This window comes from Vanessa tameamea, chromosome 18 (assembly GCF_037043105.1).
Source record: "Vanessa tameamea isolate UH-Manoa-2023 chromosome 18, ilVanTame1 primary haplotype, whole genome shotgun sequence".
In the NCBI taxonomy this organism is placed as follows: Eukaryota; Metazoa; Arthropoda; class Insecta; order Lepidoptera; family Nymphalidae; genus Vanessa; species Vanessa tameamea.
Window position 1 is genome coordinate 2,364,447 of NC_087326.1, and position 21,340 is coordinate 2,385,786.

General features: G+C 33.8%; 1 protein-coding gene across 2 annotated transcripts in view; it reads left to right on the top strand.

Annotated features, from left to right (window-relative positions):
• Nucleotides 1-21,340, top strand: part of LOC113400155 (hemicentin-2-like) — a 319,029-nt gene that overhangs the window by 52,561 nt on the left and 245,128 nt on the right. Inside the window, exon 2 of one of the 2 annotated variants that reach the window (XM_064217679.1) lies at nt 6,477-6,517. The exons of the other annotated variant lie outside the window; for it this stretch is intronic. Within the exon in view, the coding sequence (XP_064073749.1) occupies nt 6,477-6,517 (41 nt within the window). The remainder of the gene's footprint in view (nt 1-6,476; nt 6,518-21,340) is intronic. 2 annotated transcript variants of the gene reach the window in all.

Sequence of the window (21,340 nt, forward strand, 5' to 3'; positions counted from 1 at the left end):
GATTATAAGCAGTTGGATTTCTTCATATAAATAAAAATTTAATGCACCCATTTAGATAATTACTTCGTTGCTTATATTATTACAGTGATTGTCTCAATTGATTATCCATCTAGATAATTATTTTTGTTTAAAAATTTTAATATAATAATATGCTCCTGAATGTCATCAGCCGTAACACTTATTAACGGAGGCCACCGAACCGGGAGATAGATATTATCTGAGTGGACAATTGCAATTGCCAACTTACAAGCTCCAGGCAGCTACGGAGAAATTCTTGGCGAAAAACCCAATAAGTTTTTATTGACTCGACTCGAGAAACCGATTCCTTGGGAATCCGCAGCCTTATACGGCTTGGCACATTTTGACGCAGTGTTAAGCTACTAGACGAAAGGGAGAGATTCAATTTCTAATAATTATATTTAAGATTATATTATAAATATTTTTAGTATAAAAATGATATTTATTTATTAAAATAAAATTTAACTTTGTAAGTCTATATCAATATATTGTAGATTAATAAGAGCAAAATTAAGAATTGAATTGATTTCAATATTATAATAATTTAACTGTTGTTAAGTCAATGTTGATACTGGCTAACAGGAGTAAATACTGAAAAAACATATATGCTATTTTGAAGCACGTAAATCAAATTACAAATACTTTATTCAATATAGAAGCATTAGAATTAGTTATTGATTGTCAAATTAAATACTATCACCGGCTCTGAAGATAATAATACCCGGGAAGAACCGACGGAAGAAACTCAGGTTTCTTTGTTAATTTGTTTTTGTTTAAAAAAACAATATACATATTAAAGCGTTTTATTCCTAATAGGTATGTGCTTTCAACCATGAACTCGTTAATTGTATAATATAATCTTTGTGTTGAATGTTGTGTAATCATATACATTACCTTATAAAAGAGTTATTTTTAAAATACCTTATATGTTATAATTATTATAATCAAAATTATATATCATTTTGTGAGTTAATTTTTACTCAATAGCTCCACTTTATTGTAAGCTCATCATTTATTTTACGGCACACAAATACAAATTTAACGTCAAACGTCACTTTGACGTTGACAGCTTACGTCAGTGAGTCAATGTAGTACAAGCGCAAGGAAAATAATAACATCTCATCCAAGGTTGTCATGTTGTTGATTTTATAATATGGTTTTTATGGTGAAACTTTGGAGGTATTTATTTGGGCATATATAAGACTACTTCATTACTTTAGTATTATTGGTATTGTAGGTTTTTGACTGCCGCTCTGGTCTAGTGGCTAGTTATAAGACCGTAGATACCGAGGACCTGGGTCGACCCTCAGGTCGGGACGATGGAAAGTTATAGGTTTAGCATTTAAAAATTCTCAGTCGGAGAAATTAACAATTAACACATTTATTATAATAGCAATATACACATACAAATAAAATTAATTAAAATCGATTCCATATCTTTTAAAGCCGCTCAAAGGTCTAGGTCTCAATCCCGATCCAGTGACATAAACCTCCGGAACTGTTGGTGCTTCATGAGTATCATTAGACCAAGTACGAATCACGAAGTTGGAAGTATGTACACTCCTGTATCTTGAAAGCGTTAGTCTTGCTCCTGAACTCTTTTCGGTCGTGTCGGATGTGTCATCACATCGAATTATATGACTTCCGGAAGAGATAGTGCATCTGTGTTCGGGCACACACTTTGCCCTATATTATATTCTGCGTAATTGTCTGATCTCCCCTTAGATTAGTCACCTTGACCGAAATCACTCAGGATGACATGTATTATAGGTTCAGCATACGTACATACATAAGCAGCCTGTAAATTTCCCACTGCTGGGCTAAGGCCTCCTCTCCCTCTGAGGAGAAGGTTTGGAGCATATTCCACCACACTGCTCCAATGCGGGTTGATGGAATACACATGTGGCAGAATTTCGTTGAAATTAGGCACATACAGGTTTCTTCACGATGTTTTCCTTCACCACCGAGCACAAGATAAACACAAATTAAGCACATGAATTCAGTGGTGCTTGCCTGGGTTTGAACCCGAAATCGTCGGTCAAGATGCACGCGTTCTAACCACTGGGCCATCTCGGCTCAGTTCAGCATAAATAGTGTAATCATATCAATAATCCAATCTTGTTCATGAAATTTTTACACTGTAAATCTATTTTATAAAATGCTGTGGATTGTGTTTAATAAATAAATAATGCAAATTAATTTGAATGTTTTAACATAAAGCAGACTGTAACAATGAAAGGAGACATTTAAATTCCAACAACCACTATTATAGTCTCATGCCTCGATAATCAGCCAACCCATGAAATTCGTGTCCATATTTTTCTTCTTCATTAAACACGATATGAATGGAATTCCTTGTACGAAGAGCAGATAATTTTTTGGTCAAAATTGATGGATTGATTTTATCAATCTAAGTTCGATGATATTGCCTCTCACTTTATCAAAAATGTCTGAAATTGAACTCAGTTTTGATAAAATTTATAAATATCAAAATAAAACACTCCTTTGTACATTTTTTGTTGCGAACTGTACTATAATTTCACACTCGCCCTTTTCCTCATAAACGACGCTTGTTCCCAGTCTTATTTATTGTACGTCACTCCAAATAGTAAATTTTGTCCCAAGTGACATTCAACTATGACTTTGCTTCAATCCACCCTTTAAAGGTTATATTCACAGACTATTCAAAGTTAAATAAAGTTTAAATTGTTTACAAGTTACAAATGGTCTATTTGATAATGGCTATATCATATAGCTCTTGTTATAATTATATAATCATTTTTATCAATGATATTAGTATTTTAAAGGTTAGTTTTAAGTTTATGGGTATTGTTATATATTATGTAGTTTATATTAATCATATTTATTCGGAATTTGGTAATTAACCGATCGTCTGGCTATTTCTTTCTAATATTGAAAATGGTACATAATTAATTTTTTGAATTTATTTCATCGTATAAAACAAGTTACATACTTGAATACATGAAAAACTAATCTAACATCACACAACAGACTTCTAACAGACTAAACTCGACTACGACTACATTCTCAGATCGGCTTGAACATCACCCTTTCAGCAAGTATACATTGCCGAAATTCGTCTACAAGCATTAATCACTAAAAGTTTATTTGTTTATTTGATACAAATGATAACTGTCAATTGCGTAGTGGTTTACAGGCCCTCTAGCGAAGTAAAAAGACGCAGATTCAATCATAACCCCTTGGGATATTAGCGTCCCCATTCCTAGCACAAGCTTTAGGCTTAATTGGGGGCGTATATCAGAATTTAAGTAATTATTTTAAATGAGGCATTACTTCTAACAAATGTCGTAGTAATTATGTACTCGTTAGGTAGTTCTGACATTAAACCAACATACTCATAATATTAGTCTGTGCGCTAAAAAAATTAAAATCCATAATTGAAATTTTCGTTACATTACATTTATTATAACAATATTTGCAAAGTTGGTGCTTGAGGTATTAAATAGCATGTTGCGAATTCAGAAAAGCATGTTTTAATTTTAATATTTATGCATGTGCACCGAAAAGCTTTCATCTTGAGCTTTTTAAATTGTAAGCGTTTAGACAAGTATGTGAAAATATGAAATGTTTTTAATTATATTTTTTTCATTTAAAAGTATGCAATGCTACACTTTACTTATGTACACAAACATACATTCCACTGCAAAAATAATAAATTAATTAATTTGAGATATTTTTTGTTTAGGAGATCTGTGGCTTGGTCTTGTAGGTGGTTGAGCTTTTATGGCTGCAGATTGTAAGTCTTAGGTTTGATTTTCGGATAAAGATTTTGAAAATTGGTAATCATTTTTTTTCTATTGAGCATTTCCCAGCAGTTGGAGTCTGAAAGTTAGCAGTACTTAAGGATTACTATCCCATTCCATTATTTATTAGACACATATGTGTGTGAGAGCATTTGCACACACAAGTGTGCATTACAATATATTATGCGTTAGCTAGTATCTATTATATATATATGTATATATGTATACGAATGAATGCCAGTCAGAAGACGTCACTATCACGTGAGTTTAACTCAAATTGTGCTTTGCACAGAACATGACCTTGAACGCTCCAATTTTCCAAGCTTACTTTTAATAAATGTTTTTAAAGGCGGAAGCAGCGAGCAGCGGGGAATAATGCGAATTTATCATCTAACGATGACGTCACAATACAGCCCAGTGACGTTGATGACGTAATGTCCCATTGTGATATCACTATTTATATTTAGGTTCAAATTTCGACTTGGCTTATAAAACCAGCGGCCATGATGGTGACCGTATAATTGACAATTATAATTATAAGCTGACTAGTTGTCGCCGCGACTTCACTCGCGTTTTAGGTTCAGTAGGTGTTAAACATAAAAATTAGCATGTTAATTTGCCTCATACCAAATTTTATAAAATTCGATTTGGCCGTGAGAGATACAAGAGTTACTCTAGCATTTATAATATTAGTATATATATTAATAATTTACGAGCCGAGATGGCCCAGTGGTTAGAACGCGTGCATCTTAACCGATGATTTCGGGTTCAAACCCAGGCAGGCACCACTGAATTTTCATGTGCTTAATTTGTGTTTATAATTCATCTCGTGCTCGGCGGTGAAGGAAAACATCGTGAGGAAACCTGCATGTGTCTAATTTCAACGAAATTCTGCCACATGTGTATTCCACCAACCCGCATTGGAGCATCATTGGAATATGCTCAAAAAACCTTCTCCTCAAAGGGAGAGGAGGCCTTTAGCCCAGCAGTGGGAAATTTACAGGCTGCTAATGTAAAAATAATATTATTAATTGATATATCATTGCGTTTAGAAAAAAAAAGTTAACTTTACGTACCTACATCCTTAATTACACAAATCTTTTTAACTATGACCATAATATTTCCGCTGCAGCAAAACTGTCGCTCTAGGGCTATAATCCTTCATTGAATTGAGCTATATTATATAATGTATCTCACTCCTGTATAGTACTCATAATTAAATAATAATGATCATTATTAATACTATTTATTAATTTGTGTTGTTAATTATAGTAAAATTTGTCTGGAGAAAGGTAATAGCACTTGTAATACGTGGTAGCTCAAAGCTAAGATAATATAAAATAGAATATTTTGATGAGACCTAAAGTAAAGTATATTATATTATAATTTTATTTCCTTAGACCACCTGATGGTAAGTGGTCACCTCCGTCCACACTGGCGCCGTAATTTTATTCCTTACTCCACAAACCTTGGGGACGAAGATGTTAAGGCCATTGCTCCTGTAGTTATACTAGGTCACACACTATTCAAACTGTAACGCAACAATATTAAGTATTTCTATTTAGTAGTAGAATATGTAATGAACTCATCACACAGATACCTACCAAGACAAGTTCGCAAAGCTCTATCTCCTAGTACTTAGCAATAAGTTACAAACCTCCCCAATATGAAAGGAGTCCAGAAGTGATACATTTACTTTGTAACAATAATACCTCAAACTACCTATTTTTATTTTTTTTTAATTCAGTTTCTGTCACAAAGGTTGTCTAGAAAAGATCACCGTAGGTATAAGACCTCCTTTGGACCTTTAACCTGTGTTAATTATCCTGTGCTTTGATGCTATTATGATGATAAAATTTAAAACTAAATAAGTACGAATTAATTTAATAATATCGTGAGGCAATGTGCTCTACTTAATAAATCATATTATGAATATGTAAATGATAAAATGCTTTTTGATAATACTTTTTGACTTCCAGGCAGGATATATTATACACATATATGATTGCCTTTAACTAACTTAAGAGTAACTACTGAGTTTCTTGCCGGTTCTTCTCGATAAATACACATTCCGAATCGGTGGTAGCTTCACTTGATATAGTTTTTTAAAATAACGATTCAAAAGTGTATTTGAATAAAGTACATATATTTTGATTTTGATTTTATAAGAAGAAATTTAAAAAAATTATAATGTGACATTGACTATAATAGTAATAATTATTATTATATTTCTAAACTTAGATATTATACATATAAAAACAGCGGTTCCTGTAAGTTCGCATATTTCATGACTGAGATATGATGTAACTTCTTCCAAATTAGCTATGCCTCAGATTATTATTAAAACAAATGATAAAATGGAATGCACTGAACGTCATAGTGAAGCTACAAAAGCGAATACAAAAACCGTGCACTATACGAAGAAAACTCTATCAGAATACACACTATTAATCTATAACGCTCTGAGCTTAGACATATTTGCGTTTTTACTGTTGAAGTGCGGATATCACATACATGTCCCGTTTCAGTTGATTCCGTCAACGAATTTAACCCTAATTGTATTTAACGGATACATTTTGGTCGTTTAATTAAATGTTTGCGAATTTATATTTAACGAATTGAATCAATCGTCATGATAACATTGAAACTAAATTTATATTCCCTTTGTTTCAGGTAATTTAATATATTTTACAATAACATCGGACGTCACTAAGGTAAATGAATCATATTAACAATCCAATATTACGAATTTTGTGTTTGTATTGTAACGTTCAAATAATCGATTAATAATCGATTTTTTTTGTTGTATATCTATAGATATAGAGATGTGTGGTGTTACGCGAATGGATAGAGTAAGGAATGAGTACATAAAAGGAAGTTTTAAAGTGGCACCGGTAACCGAGAAGCTATCTGGTAAACGGCTGTCATGGTATGGGCATGTTATGCGGAGGAATGAGGACCATGTTGTAAGGAAGGTCTTGAGCATGGATGTGGATGAATATAGAGGTAGGGAACGACCAAAGAAACGATGGATGGATTGTGTGAAAGACTATATGGTTAGAAAGAATGTTACTTGTGAGATGACGTCCGACTGAGAAGTATGGCAGAAGAAGACATGCTGCGCCGACCCCAAGTAAAAATTGGGATAAGGGCAGGAGGATGATGATGTCTATAGTTAAGCGACTAATTTGAACGTATCTAATGTAATGTAATTAATGAAGTGGTGCATTTTAAAAAGTTCAATTGAAAAAATATTTAATAAATTTACACAGAATTAGTACCAGAAGATATGAAGAGACTATTCTTTTATAAGATGTTATGCTTCGTAGTTTAACACGTTTTTAGACTATTGACGTTCTTGAACATGATCCGAAGTTCTTACGTCTTATAGGAGACAAAGTGGATTCGATTATTCGAAACGATTTCAGTCTTCACTTTCGTTTAAATTATTCAATACAGAACTTCAATAGCTGATCACGTGATGCGTAGAATATATACGTCATAATACATTTTAAAATTTGCTACAAAAGGAATCGATAATCGTTATGTGACTTTCTAGGCCCTAGGTCATTGCCGGTGTATATTTTATCAACTGAATGTATTTATATTTCATTCGAATTCGATTTTTGAATTGTATCGTACTTTGTTAAATGTATTTCAACTATGTTACGAGTTTTGTTTGAACCACAATATCAATTTCGAATTTGGCACGTGTACGGACAAGTTGTATACTATAATATTTTAACTTTAATTTTTTTCTGACTTCAACAATATAGACGTTTTCATTTTTGTTTTGTTTTTCTTCAAGAGTTTTAGATGTGAATCACATCCTGACCCCTTGGGCTATTGTCGTCCCCACTACTAACATAAGTGATAAGCTTAAAAGGAGGGATAAATAGAATTATTTAAAAGAAATTTATAATATCTAAACTTATTTCCAGACAGATTTGCATTCCCTAACTAACGCTGACTCCGCCAATCGACCGAAAAATAACTGGCTCGGTATTGCAAATATTGTTTTAAAGTGTAAAACTGATAAGTTTAGAGGAAAATTGTGAAAATTATGTGAATAGGAAATGGAATTTCAAATGGGAGGTCAAGTTATATTAGCAGAATAACTTACACACCAAACATTTTTTTTTACATAAGAACTATTTCCTTTGAGAGGTTTTAAATAAGCATACACAAATGAAAACAAAATTTTTTTCTCATTGAATCGCAATTTCGTTTAGCTGGGCGCGAAATGTCACAAGTGGAGACAATAAGGCGAAATGTTATAACTCTTAGGATTTTTTCGCACCATTGCTTTTCGATTCAATTGTTTTAACTTCAAACGGCGTAAGGAATATTTGCACTGATTGTACGTTACACCACTTTCCGCTTCAGCTCTGGTCCTTAACACTGTTTTCCGAGACGGGGTCAATGTGTCAACGCATGTAGCGTTGTACAATATGGCACGTCCAAGCTCTAAGTACGAAAAAAAACATTCTAAGTTTTCATTACATTTAAAATATAGTGAAAATTACTACCAAAAACGATATGAATAATTCATGAATAAAAAAAGCTTGCTTAATCAATAAATCAATTTCGGAAAAAACATTTGGGAAAAATAATATTACATTAAGTTTAAAGTGTATTTGCCTTGGATTTTTTTCTCGCTGGAGGCTGCTTTCTGAAATGTTGATAGAGTTGATTTATTGAGGATTCAAAATTGTTTTTTTTTATAAATAAATAAATTTTACTTGAATAGTGTTTTTTTTATTTTAATAAAGAAAATATCAACAACATAAATATAAATAAAAGTAATAATTTTGCTAACTTTGCGTTTAACGTTGTTGTCAAAAGACAAGAAATTTTACACGAAAAACAATATATTACAATTTTAAGCATTTGATTTTAAATTATTTTCATTCTTATCATATTATATCTAAATAAATTATGCTACATTTAACGTCGATCATAGAAACAGATTAAAAAAAAAAGTAGAATTTAAATTACTTAAAACAATTTGCTAACAAACCAAAACTAGCTCTAACTTCGAATTTATATTAACATAAATAAACCAACAACATACGTATTGAAGTAAACTACTGAGTTAAGTTTACAAATCCAAATAAAACACAACGAATAGCTTTAATAAATTACAAGTAGCGCCAATATCGATCTCATTGTCCGATTCCAAAAATAAAAATGAATGGCGGCTTAATTCAGATTAGCGCACTTTTTTTTAAGTCTAGCCAATTACATTGATAAAGGAATCTCCTAAATCTATATAATACATCAGAAATGTATGGCAATAAACAAACGAACGCTTGGGTATTCGGAATCTAAATGTCCCATTGAGATTTCGTTATCATTCTCCAGCATAGTTGCGTTCCTCTCAGGCTCTCAAATGTGGAATCATTTATCAGCAGTGTCGCAAACGACTCCAACTTGAATCTTAAACGTATATTTTTTTAATAAAAATTCTTGGATTTTTTTTAAACTTTAAGTTAAATTTCAGTTTTAGTATCGCTTATTAAGTTGTAAAAACAAATAAATTAATTTTCATAAATTCCATTGATTACATTGTACAATATGATTGATGACGACAAACAGTACCTACCGCGTTTCTTGCCGGTTGTTCGCGGTAGAAAAAAATAGATTCGACCGGTTTAGGGCGTGGACCCATGTCTACGGTGCGGCGCCGTTTGCCGTGCAACGGTACGGCACCGCCACCGGCAGATGGCGCGGCGTCGTGTACCGGCACGTGCTCACTATTATTGTGTTGTCAGTTGCATAGTGCGGTAATTTTTTGCATAAAATGGCGGACAATATAGATTTAGACTTTTTGATTTCACTAGTGGAAGCACGTCCCGTTCTCTGGGACAAGCCTAATTTTGGTATACGTGTTGAGTGGGGTGCCGGTACACGACGCCGTGGCGTGGCACAGCGCCGAGCCATTTGCCGGCGGCGGTGCCGTACTGTTGCACGGCAAATGGCGCCGCACCGTAGACATGAGTCCACGCCCTTAGAAAGCGGGAATTCAAAAGATCTTGTAAATCTTACTTCAATAAAGCGTACTTAAAACTATTGGAGTATTAGTAAGATTTAAAAAACAAACATTGTCATTTTAGAATACTTCTTTTTTCACAATCATGTAATCTAAATACGAAATACATATTAAACTTAAAATTACACTTCTCTAAAAAATAATACCATTATTCTTACTATGAACTTAACATATTCGTCATAGTTTGTTCTCGTTATATAAATACTTATTTGAATTATAAACGTTGCAAAGTTTGAGACTTTAAAACCAATGATCCCGCTTTTGTCGCAAGAAATTTTAGACTTTGAATGTAAAGGGGTAAGTACGAGAATCGTCCAATGACGTTCGTCTAACCAGACGGTATATGAAACTTGTGTGAACTAATGAATTGCACTTGGTGTCTATCCATGGAGTCACTGAGGTGTATACATTAGTTATCAGTGATATATATTATAGAACAAAGTACCGCCTCTGTCTGTCTAAACGATTCAATTGACGCGAATGGAAAAATTCGCAGAGTGATTTATGAGGAATGTTTAGTCGTACAATTTATAATTTTGTTGTAAATGTGAAATATAACTGTGATTATTGTCGATGTCGGATAAAATCTTAGCAAACTTGAAGCTTTACGAGCAAGCGCTGCATAAATCACTAGAACTATATATATTATGGTACAAAATATATTTTATATATTTTTAGCTATAGTTATTCTACCCCTCTGAAAACGAAAGGTAGCTAGCAGACGATCTCCGTGGTCGAGTAGTGTGTACACCTGTTTTCATGGGTACGCCACTCCGAGGTCCCGGGTTCGATTCCCGGCCGAGTCGATGTAGAAAAAGTTCATTAGTTTTCTATATTGTCTTGGGTCTGGGTGTGTGTGGTACCGTCGATACTTCTGATTTTCCATAACACAAGTGCTTTGGCTACTTACATTGGGATCAGAGTAATGTATGTGATGTTGTCCAATATTTATTTATTTATTATTTATTTATTTAAAGATTTAAAGACATACATCAATAATAGTTTTTTTTATTATTATTGTATTAAGATATTAATTATTAATTTGTAATGTTTTTAATTATAAGTAGAAACTTTAGTGTTATAGGTGCTAATTTTATGTAACAGTTTTGTACTGTTTCACAAATAAAAAAAAAACATAAATTTTGAAGACAGTTTAAAACAATATAAACAGTTTCAGATCCCTTCGCTTGGAAAAAACTATTTACCAATCCAATAGTAACGAAACGTCTAATTATTATGTCACTTTTCAAATGACATTTCACAACATGTAAGATATTGCTTGAGTAATATATAGAAAGCTTAATGTGCCATTTGACGTCGTCCTCAGGACCTTAAGGCACGTTCACACTTTGTCATGCTTAATACAATTCACCTTCCCACTTAACACTTTAACTACCCGCATCGTAATCCGTTAAAAATGTGTACGACGAATAGGATACAAAAGCGGCTCTAAGTAATCGTGATGAAGTGAAATCAATTTATAGATATTTGTTGTTTCATCAGGAATTGAAAATTTAAGGAGAATACTTTAAAAATAAATGCGAATATTAGTTCATTATACATCTTTGTCAAACCAAAGTGTTGTTATTTAATAGGTGACTTTTTACTTTCCCGCTTAGAACTTAATTTTACGTTAACGATGCTTTTTTGAAGTTTACGTCCAAAGTTATCTGAAGCTTTTATTACTCTGTCCAATTAATGTAACATGCTTGCAAAATATACATAAAACTCGTAATTTTCGCACTACTGAACTGAAGCCTGACGATAAAGGTTTTTAAAAATTATCTCACCACCCTGCACCAAAGGTTCATAAATATACATGGGTCTGACTTTCTCCTGGCATATGCGAATATATTCACGACATTTTTCATCAAGACGAACGAGGTGAATTTTAAATATGAAAATTTAAAAATTTAGCCCGTGAAAATTTCAGAGTATGCCGGATTTAAACAGACTATCCGATGATCACAATGTTCCATCCACTACGTCATCTCAGTCTCGTCGATGCTATTTAAACAATAAAATACGAATGAATATTTAATTGTTTTAAATATAACACCACACATCCCTTACTCGGTCGACAGTTTGACAATCACATATAAAACAAAATGTCGCATTGAACGCCACACGCCCGCTCTTTTGGGACAGCTTGGCAATAAATAGTACCCCCCCCACGTCATGTCGCTATTCTTTACGGCTCCATCTCGTTCTGTTTGTAAATCTTGACAATCCTTAGCATTTATGAATAAATTATGTCACGACTCCAAGACTTATTTTGGCTTTTAAAGTATACACTGTATTTAATATTTCAGATATTGCTGGAGTTATTTATATTTTTGTCCGAAAATCAAAACATCGATAACGGTCAGTTTAAAATAAGTTTCCTTATGGGCGTATATACAGACCACACTCATTCATAACATAACATAATCAGCCTGTAAATTTCCCACTGCTGGGCTAAGGCCTTCTCTCCCGTTGAGGAGAAGGTATGGAGCATAATCCACCACGCTGCTCCAATGCGGGTTGGTGGAATACACATGTGGCAGAATTTCTTTGAAATTAGACACATGCAGGTTTCCTCACGATGTTTTCCTTCACCGCCGAGCACGAGATGAATTATAAACACAAATTAAGCACATGAAAATTCAGTGGTGCCTGCCTGGGTTTGAACCCGAAATCATCGGTTAAGATGCACGCGTTCTAACCACTGGGCCATCTCGGCTCTACACACTCATTCACGCATTCAATTATACATACACACAAATGTACACGCACGAATGCTGGCGTGGACGCACTCACTCAAAACTCACAACTTCACGGTTTTAAATTTCCAGAAATAAATACATAATCACCCAAATACAATTAATTACGTCATGATGATGATGATATCGACTTAACTGATTTTAACCATGACGTAGTCATACAGACGTTGAGGTCAGGTTACGGTAGATATCCAAATATTAAAATATAAATTATATTAAAATTAAACAATGTAAATTATTAGAATTATACATTGCATACCGTCGAATACCACCAGTTTGGAAAGTATATTCTAACGAGAACCAATTAATGTACGCCATATGCATATTTATTTTATTATTAACAATTAAATTTATAATTTCAACATGAAAAACAAATAACGCTAACTCGACTGCGTCAAACAGTTGTGAAAGTTTAGAAAAAATATATTCTTACTTTCATATTAGATGCTGAGCTTTATGTAAAATAGTTTTTCGTACGTAACCGTTCATCCGGCTGACTTTATCTTCCCAATTCATATACATAGTCAAAGTCAAAGTCAAAAATCTTTATTCAATATAGAAGTGTTTACACTTGCTTATTGATTGTCAAAAATCTACCACCGGTTAGGAATTTAGCACCTCGGACCTGAGAAGAACCGACGAAAGAAACTCAGCGGGATATATATATATATTTTTAACCATTTTCCATGTACAATGATAATAATCTTTTAGTTATTTGAAACAGCCTGGAGGCGATCATTTCATTCCCAAGGTGTTCAGTCAACTAAAAAGTCATTAATGTTGTAATACTTATGTAAGAGCTGAAATTTAGAATATAATAATATTAATTTAATTAGTAATCTTATGAAATAATTCACCAGGTAGAAAGTTTTTGTTCTGATCCAAGCAATTATAATAGCGGCCGTTGACAAGCCGAACGAAAATTATGTCTCTTTTATATTCATCAATCAAATTCTTTTTACAAAAGAAGAGGCAAAAACGGCCCTTTGTTTTGTTACTTATATTAACAGCTTTTAAATGTCACAATCCCTAAGGCCAACTTTTCTTTTAAGGGGAGAGTTTGAAGCCTATTCCACCACACTGTGGGTTGAATACATTTGTAGCAAATTTTCATTCCATATACGTAGGTTTCTGCACTATCTTTAACCTAACCATCGTGGACGAGATGAATCATAAAAGCCAAACTAAGAACAAATCAGGTCTTTGATGTAAGATTCATATCAAAGAAAACCGGAACAAACTTGTGTCTGAAATCGAGTCTTCGTTAAACAAAGTCTCGAACTGGGGCCGGCTAAACCTAGTCCATTTCAACCCCAAAAAGACGCAAGTTTGCGCGTTAACCGCCAAAAAAACACCATTCGTCGTATCTCCACGATTTGAGAACATTCCAATAGCCGCCACAGCTAGTATCGGGATACTTGGCGTTGATATTTCGAGCTTCGTTCAGTTCCGCGGTCAATTGGAAGGCAAAGCCAAATTGGCATCAAAAAAGCTCGGTGTGCTCAGCAAGGCAAGACAGTATTACACATCGGCCCATCGTCTAAGACTATACAAGGCGCAAATTCGGCCTCACATGGAATACTGCTCTCATCTCTGGGCGGGTGCTCCCCAGTACCAGCTCCTTCCATTTGACCGTATCCAACGTAGAGCGGCTCGAATTATCGACGATCAAGCCCTTTTCGATCTGCTTGATCCTTTGGCTTTGAGTAGAGATGTTGGATCACTCTGCATCTTCTACAGAATTTTTCAAGAGGAATGTTCCGAGGAATTTTTTGGATTAATCCCGGCAGCTGAATTCGGACATCTGGTCAAAATTCTAAATTTCACCCGAACCACCTAGATGTCCGAAAATCCACTACAGCGCGATTCTTAAGGCATTTTCTGCCTCGCACAGCCACTCTGTGGAACCAGCTTTCGCCGGCGGTTTTTCCGAACCGATACAACTTGGGAACCTTCAAGAAAAGAGCGTACTTATTCCTTAAAGGCCGACAACGCACTTGCAACCCCCCTGGTATTGCAGATGTCCATGGGCGGTGGTAATCACTTTCCATCAGGTGAGCCTCCTGCTAGTTTGCCCCATATAAAAAAAAAAAACACTTTCCTTGGAGTTCAAGCTTACTTCATACCATGATGAAATTCATCTAATTCAGTTCAGTCGTATTCGTAGTCGTATCGCTCCATTTAAGAACTTTGCTTAAAGTTAACGTGTTAGGGCGTTTATAGTTCATTACGGAGTATATTCCGTGAGAATGTATTAGACATTTTATGTCGGGTTCTTTAAGTGAAGAGAACGCCTGGATTGCAAATCACGATTTCAACTCCGGAAAAACACAACTGAGTTCTCATACTACTAATTTATGTTTATCTCTCGTTTCTTGTTTGATGATGAAGAAAAACATCTTGAAAAACTCTATATGTATCCGATGAAATTCTGTTTTATAATTATGGCCACAACACTGCCAGTGTTATGGACTAGTATTGAAAGCTGTAAGAGGAGACTTTCATAGCTGTGGACCATTTATGGGCTGTCTATATCAACACACTCCACGCAAAAAGTCGTATAATATCGTACATAATCCATGAAAACCAATAAAGCTAAAAATCTCTCTCCTGAAAAATCACATTTTTTTCACACGCCTTAATTCGCGGGAAATGTCGACATTATAACGTACAAACGCTTGCGTTTCATTTTCATAACGCGAAAATTAATTTATACCATAAACTTAAACTCCACTCCACTCCACTCCACAAAACAGAAACCGAAACATCGAAATATTATTATTACTTCACCGTCCGACAACCGCTATCGATCAACGATAGCCATTTTAACGATAACAAATGAGAGAGCATACGTCATGTTCAAATCACATTCGCTCTAATCGTTATCGAAGATGGATGTCAATCGAATGCACTTCATAACTGAAATGACGTACGTCGATAATCGTAAGTAATTAAAGCTAAGTGTGTGTGCAATCACAATCATAATTTGCGATTATTGACTGAAATTCAACGATCGAACGTTTGGATCGATTACATTAGTCGTTTTGTTTTTCACACGATATCAAATGTATTTCCAGTAAAGGTTACTGTATTGTTGTTTTAGTTACTTCTACGTGTAATATTAATTCAAATAAGTATATAGAAAATGTTTTGATGTGAATTATCTATTGGCGCGTCTTGGTAAGATTTACTCGTATGTCGACGCAAGACGCTCTGTTACACCGTTGTCTCCTCGCTACCGCGAAGACAAAAAAATGCCCTTCTTAAAAAGTATATCTTAAAAGTCTCGAAGCCCCGGGAATTACCGGGACTTTGAGTGTAGGCTGTCTCGTGTCCCGGGACTATGAAATTGTCGGGAATTCCCAAGCCCTAGTTTCAATCGAAGCACATCACTGTCCCGGAAACCTAGTTGTTTGATCCACGCTCAATTAATCATCAGTATTTATATCTGAATTTCAAATTTACAAATCAAAATCCGATACATTTTGAATATGCCTCTCTCAATATGTGAGTAGAGTTCTGGAAATGAAACTGGTTAATCGCTTGAAGCTAAAATAAATATCTATGGTTCAATTGTTGTGTGTGTGTGTGTGTGTGTGTTTTCTAAAGTATCTGATGTATATTTGAAGCTTCAATTTAGAAACCAACCAAGAGCTTCACTAAAACACGTGAAAAGTGAATGTTTAGTCTTCAAAACTAAGCAAATATATCTTTAATTGCGTAAAAAAATATTAGGTAGGAGGATACGCCATATTTAACTATGGTGACTGGTAAAGCGCCTTAGAATTCGAATTTCTAAATGCGTACATTACAATTTTTTTTTACGGCAAAAAGTCGAGTAATACCTAAAATGATATTACCTTAATGTACCAAGCGGTTTTAGTCTTATGAAAAACTAAGTTGACATCGAGTTAGGTCCAGTCCTTTTAGTTGAATAAGAAAAAAATATAATAAATAAATAAAACACGCTCTCATTTTTACCGCGACTTCAACGAAGATGAAAGTCACCGAGATATATATTATCTAATAATATATTTGTATTCACTAATACTATTTATAGAAGAACTTTTGCCTTCCGAAGAGTTACGGGTATCTTGCCAAGTCTAATATTATTATTATATTAGCGTAAGTTAATTTACAAATCAATTACTTCAATACCTGATCTAATGAACCATGTTGGTATAACAATAATATATTACATATTCTCATCGTGTAGATTCAATAAGTAATAAATAAGTCAATATATTTCAATTGTCCGAAGTGGTTATAACTATGACGACCAAAATAAAAAAAATATATTCAAAGAACGAAAAAAAAAAAAATAGAAAGGAAATAAAGATGCCAAATTTTGAAGCAGCAGCACGTAAATTTCCCACTGCTGGGATTAGTTCCACTCCCTTTTCGAGGAGCGACAATGCACCTGCAAGACCAAGGTTTTGCAGAGTCCATGGGCGTTGGTCTTCTTTCTTGAATTTCCATCCGGTGATCCTCCTGCACGCTTGCCACCAATATCATTAAAGAATATATTTTAAACACGCTGGTCTAATGTGGATTGGTAGGATCATGCGTGTAAGATTTCTATCATAACCACCAAGTTCGAGTTGAATTATAAAGCACATTGAAATTTGAAATTTTGAACCAGCAATCATCGGATAAGATTTTTGTCTTCTGAACACCGAGCCATTTCAATCTAGAATCAACTAAATTCAATGTCCATCCTTCGAATCTTTGGTAATTGAAAATTGATTAGTAAAAGATATAGTGTCTTTCATTACGAAAACTTCTGAAGTAAATGAAACCTTGCCTTTACTAAGTAACTTTGATTAATAACGAAACTTTTCTTTCATGTTGTCCTTCGCGAGATGTTATTTATTTGTAAGATATTCGACAAGGCTTTTTCGAATTTTAGACGCACCTAGTTTGTATATAGAAGAGATATTTTTATGCGTTATTTGCGAGAAGTTTTCGGATTCTATATCGGAGTTTTGGAATTACTGAAATCCAGATTATGTTTACTTGGTGGTACAGCTATGTGTAAGATCGTTTGGGTAAGTACCCACTCCTCAGATGTTCTACCGCCAAACAGCAGTAATCAGTATAGTTGTGTTCCAGTTTGAGGGATGAGTGGCCAATGTTACTGTTCTAGAGACACAAGGGACATAACATCTTAGTTCCCAAGGTTGGTGTCGTATTTTCGGTGTAAGCAATGGTTAATATTTCTTATGGGGCCATTGTCTATGGGCTATGGGTTCTACCTACCATCAGGTGGTCCATTTCCTAATCTGCCTACCAATAACATAAAAATAATGTACAATATAAATTTTACGTACATTTGTATTCCTATTATGACTTTACGTGATAGCGTAGTGATTAGATCTCTTGCATCAATGATTGCGGGTCAAATTTGTCAATTAATTTGTCAATTATTAATTTATGAAGTTGAAGAAATGAATTTAATTCACCAGTCATCACTGAAAGCATTAAAACGGGATGTTCCAACAATGTAATAACTTTAAACATAAACATAACATTACATAAACAATTACATAATAAATGTGTAAATACCGATCATAATTTCCAAATGCATTGAATACCATTTATAAACTTTTGTTGCAAATATGCTTACTTTTAAATTTCCAATATAAATAAAGCGATGGAATCTAAACAAAAAGTATAGTAAAAACGGAAAAAATATATTTGTTTAGCGAATACTATAAAACAAAACTAGACAAATATAATATAAAATGTAAACCGTTTACTCATTCCGTACTGAATGGAGGCTAAAAAGCAAAACATATGTTACAATTGCCATAACAATGGAATATAAATGCAAATATTATCACAAGCATAGAAGGACATGATCAAATTTCGCGTTACGAATCATATTTTCGGCATTCACTATATCACAAAAGAAATTTAGAAAATATTTGATCGTCTCGTAGATTCGGGGCGATACTACGTCACAGTATCGAACGGGAAATATAGCTTCTTCGTTTTAATATTATTTGGACGAGTTTATCTCGTATACTATGAAACCTTAACAAGAGTATCCGTCCCTACGTGTTTCCTGCTTAGAGTATGTTATTACGTTATACCAACCATCCAGAACTGAGAGACCTTTTTATCATAAACATTTATAAACTGTAACGGGTCTTTGATATTGGTCAAAATTTTAGGCGTAGTTTATTCTCTAAATACAAGTCTTTGTACAGTAAATTGTCAGATTTGCGTGTATAAAAGACGTTCATAAATTTACTTTTGGCAATTCCCTTTGAGCCTTGCAAGCTACATTATTCAATGTCTAATGTTTAATGAAATATAACCTTTATAGAAATAATTGCTTAGTATCATTTGTTTTCATTATTAAATTTTAAAAGATTTATATAATTACAGAGGTCGAGTAAAAAGGAGGTTCTGTATAGATCTGGCAGGTGTTATATGTGTGTGTATACACACACACACTTTATAGGGTGTAGTAAAGTAGGCTCAAATGAAATAGGTCTAGTTACTAGTAGATGAAAGAAATAGTCTTTAGGAACAAAATCGAGAGAAAGTGCGTTCGGTAAATGATTGTGTTTTGTTTTGCGGAATGATACAACACTAATTTGTTGTGTTCCGGTTTGAAGGGTATGAGAGCTAGTGTAGTTAAAAGGGATAACATAACATCTTAGCCCCCAAGATTAAAAATGGTTAAAAATTCTTACGCTAAAACAAATTACTCTACCGACTACCTATACTATATATTTAAAAATGTTCAGAAAACATATTCATGTTATATGAGTAATAATTGCATCTAGATTACAAGCATATTTGGTTGTCATAATGTTTTTAAGAAAATTCGAGCAATAAATATCTTTGTTTGTTAAAAAAAATTTAGTTCTAGTAATTTTTTAGAAAAGGGTTACTAGTAAAATTCCTTATAATAATCCTATTTCAACAAAATTCCTTTAACGTTAAACACTAGAAAACTCGAGTCATTTGATGAAACAAAGCGTTCTTTTTAGTCTAATGATAGCTTATTTAAAGTACTTTAACCTCTATTTACTTGAGGAGAAACCGAAAATAACTATTGCTTAACCCTTTCAGGAGGGCTGATACGCCTTTAAGTTTTAATCGGTTTTGTATCTCAACGAATGACAATCAATATACAGATTAAATAAAATGCCTTTTTTATATATAGTCTACTTATTTCTTAAAAGCTAGCAACGCACCTGCAAGTCCCTGTTGTTGCATATGACCATGAGCGAGGGTAGTCACATCAGCTGAGCCTCCTGCTCGTATGGCTAAGCCATAAAAAAAGTTTTTGTAAAGATTTAAGTCGTCCAGAATAAATAGTGGCGGAAATCGGTAGACAGTTCACTTAGTAATAGGGCTTTTATGCCAGCCCATGTAAGTAGGTATCAACCGTTCATCCATTGTTGTGTTCTGGTTTGATGTTACACAATGTCATTTCATGCACGAGAGACATAACATCTTAGTTCACATTTAGTGACGCATTGGCGTTGTAGGGATTGGTTAATATTTCTTACAGCGCCAATGTGTATGGGCAACATATCATCACGTGGTCAATTCGTCCGTCTATATACATTATATAAAAAAATATTGAAATTAGCAAACCATTTATAGTTTCAACAATATTGAGTCGTATTATATGAAATGCTTAGGTTAAATCATGAACTTGGCAAGAAAGTGTACGCATGGCTTATTTGGCAAAGAACTTGTAAAATTTTGCTACAATTTTCAAAACTAGAATGAAAAGAAATATGTCACGATGGTACAAAAACAAATGAAGCACTAATGTCAATTATTTCTGGCAATGTTATAAAATATGTTTATACGAAATTTTATTTTTGTAAACTATAAAATGAATCCATTCGTAATTGATATTCATATTCACTAAATACCCATGCCACTGTTTTTTCGTTTGAATGCATTCCGATATTTCCTTGACGGGTTTCATTTGTATGAGGTTAAAGTTTTATTTAAAAAAATACAGCCTATAAATGTTTTAATGTTGGACTAAGTGCCATAACCCATTAGAGCGGCATGTCGCGCGTAAACTGCCGCGTGTCGTCGCGCGCGGTGTAATTCTCTATGTAGTTTTTTGGCGTGCTTGGATCTGTAGCTTGCGACCTTTCGCATAGATGGGTTATGACTATAAGGCCACTCCTTTTGAATAATAGTTTTGAAGCGTATTTCTTCAAACGACTTTTCTTCGTATATATACAAATTTAAAACTTATATCATAATTATGAAGGTTTCATCGTGGCGTTTTCGAAGATAATTTGTATGCACAAAATACAAAAAAAAAACTGTGATTGCTGATATGCCATTTCAATTGCTAATGTCATGACATAGTGCCTTAACGTTGTATTTTAATTTAAAATTCTTAAAGATGAATTCAATACAATAGATTGGTCATCACTGCCTATAGACATTACCTCAGTAAGAAATATTAAACATTCTTTACACCAACAACGCGCCACCAACCTTGGGAGCAAAGATCTTATGTCCCTTGTGCCTGTAGTTACACGGGCTTGCTCGCCCTTCAAACCGATACACAGCAACACTAAGAATTACTGTTTGGCGGTAGAATATCTGATTAGACGCTGATATTTACCTAGGTCATACTACCAAGTGAATAAATGTTTGAGTAATATAAAACAACGAAATAAAATGCAAGAATACAACATGAAATTAGCTTTATGTTTATGATGTTTTAA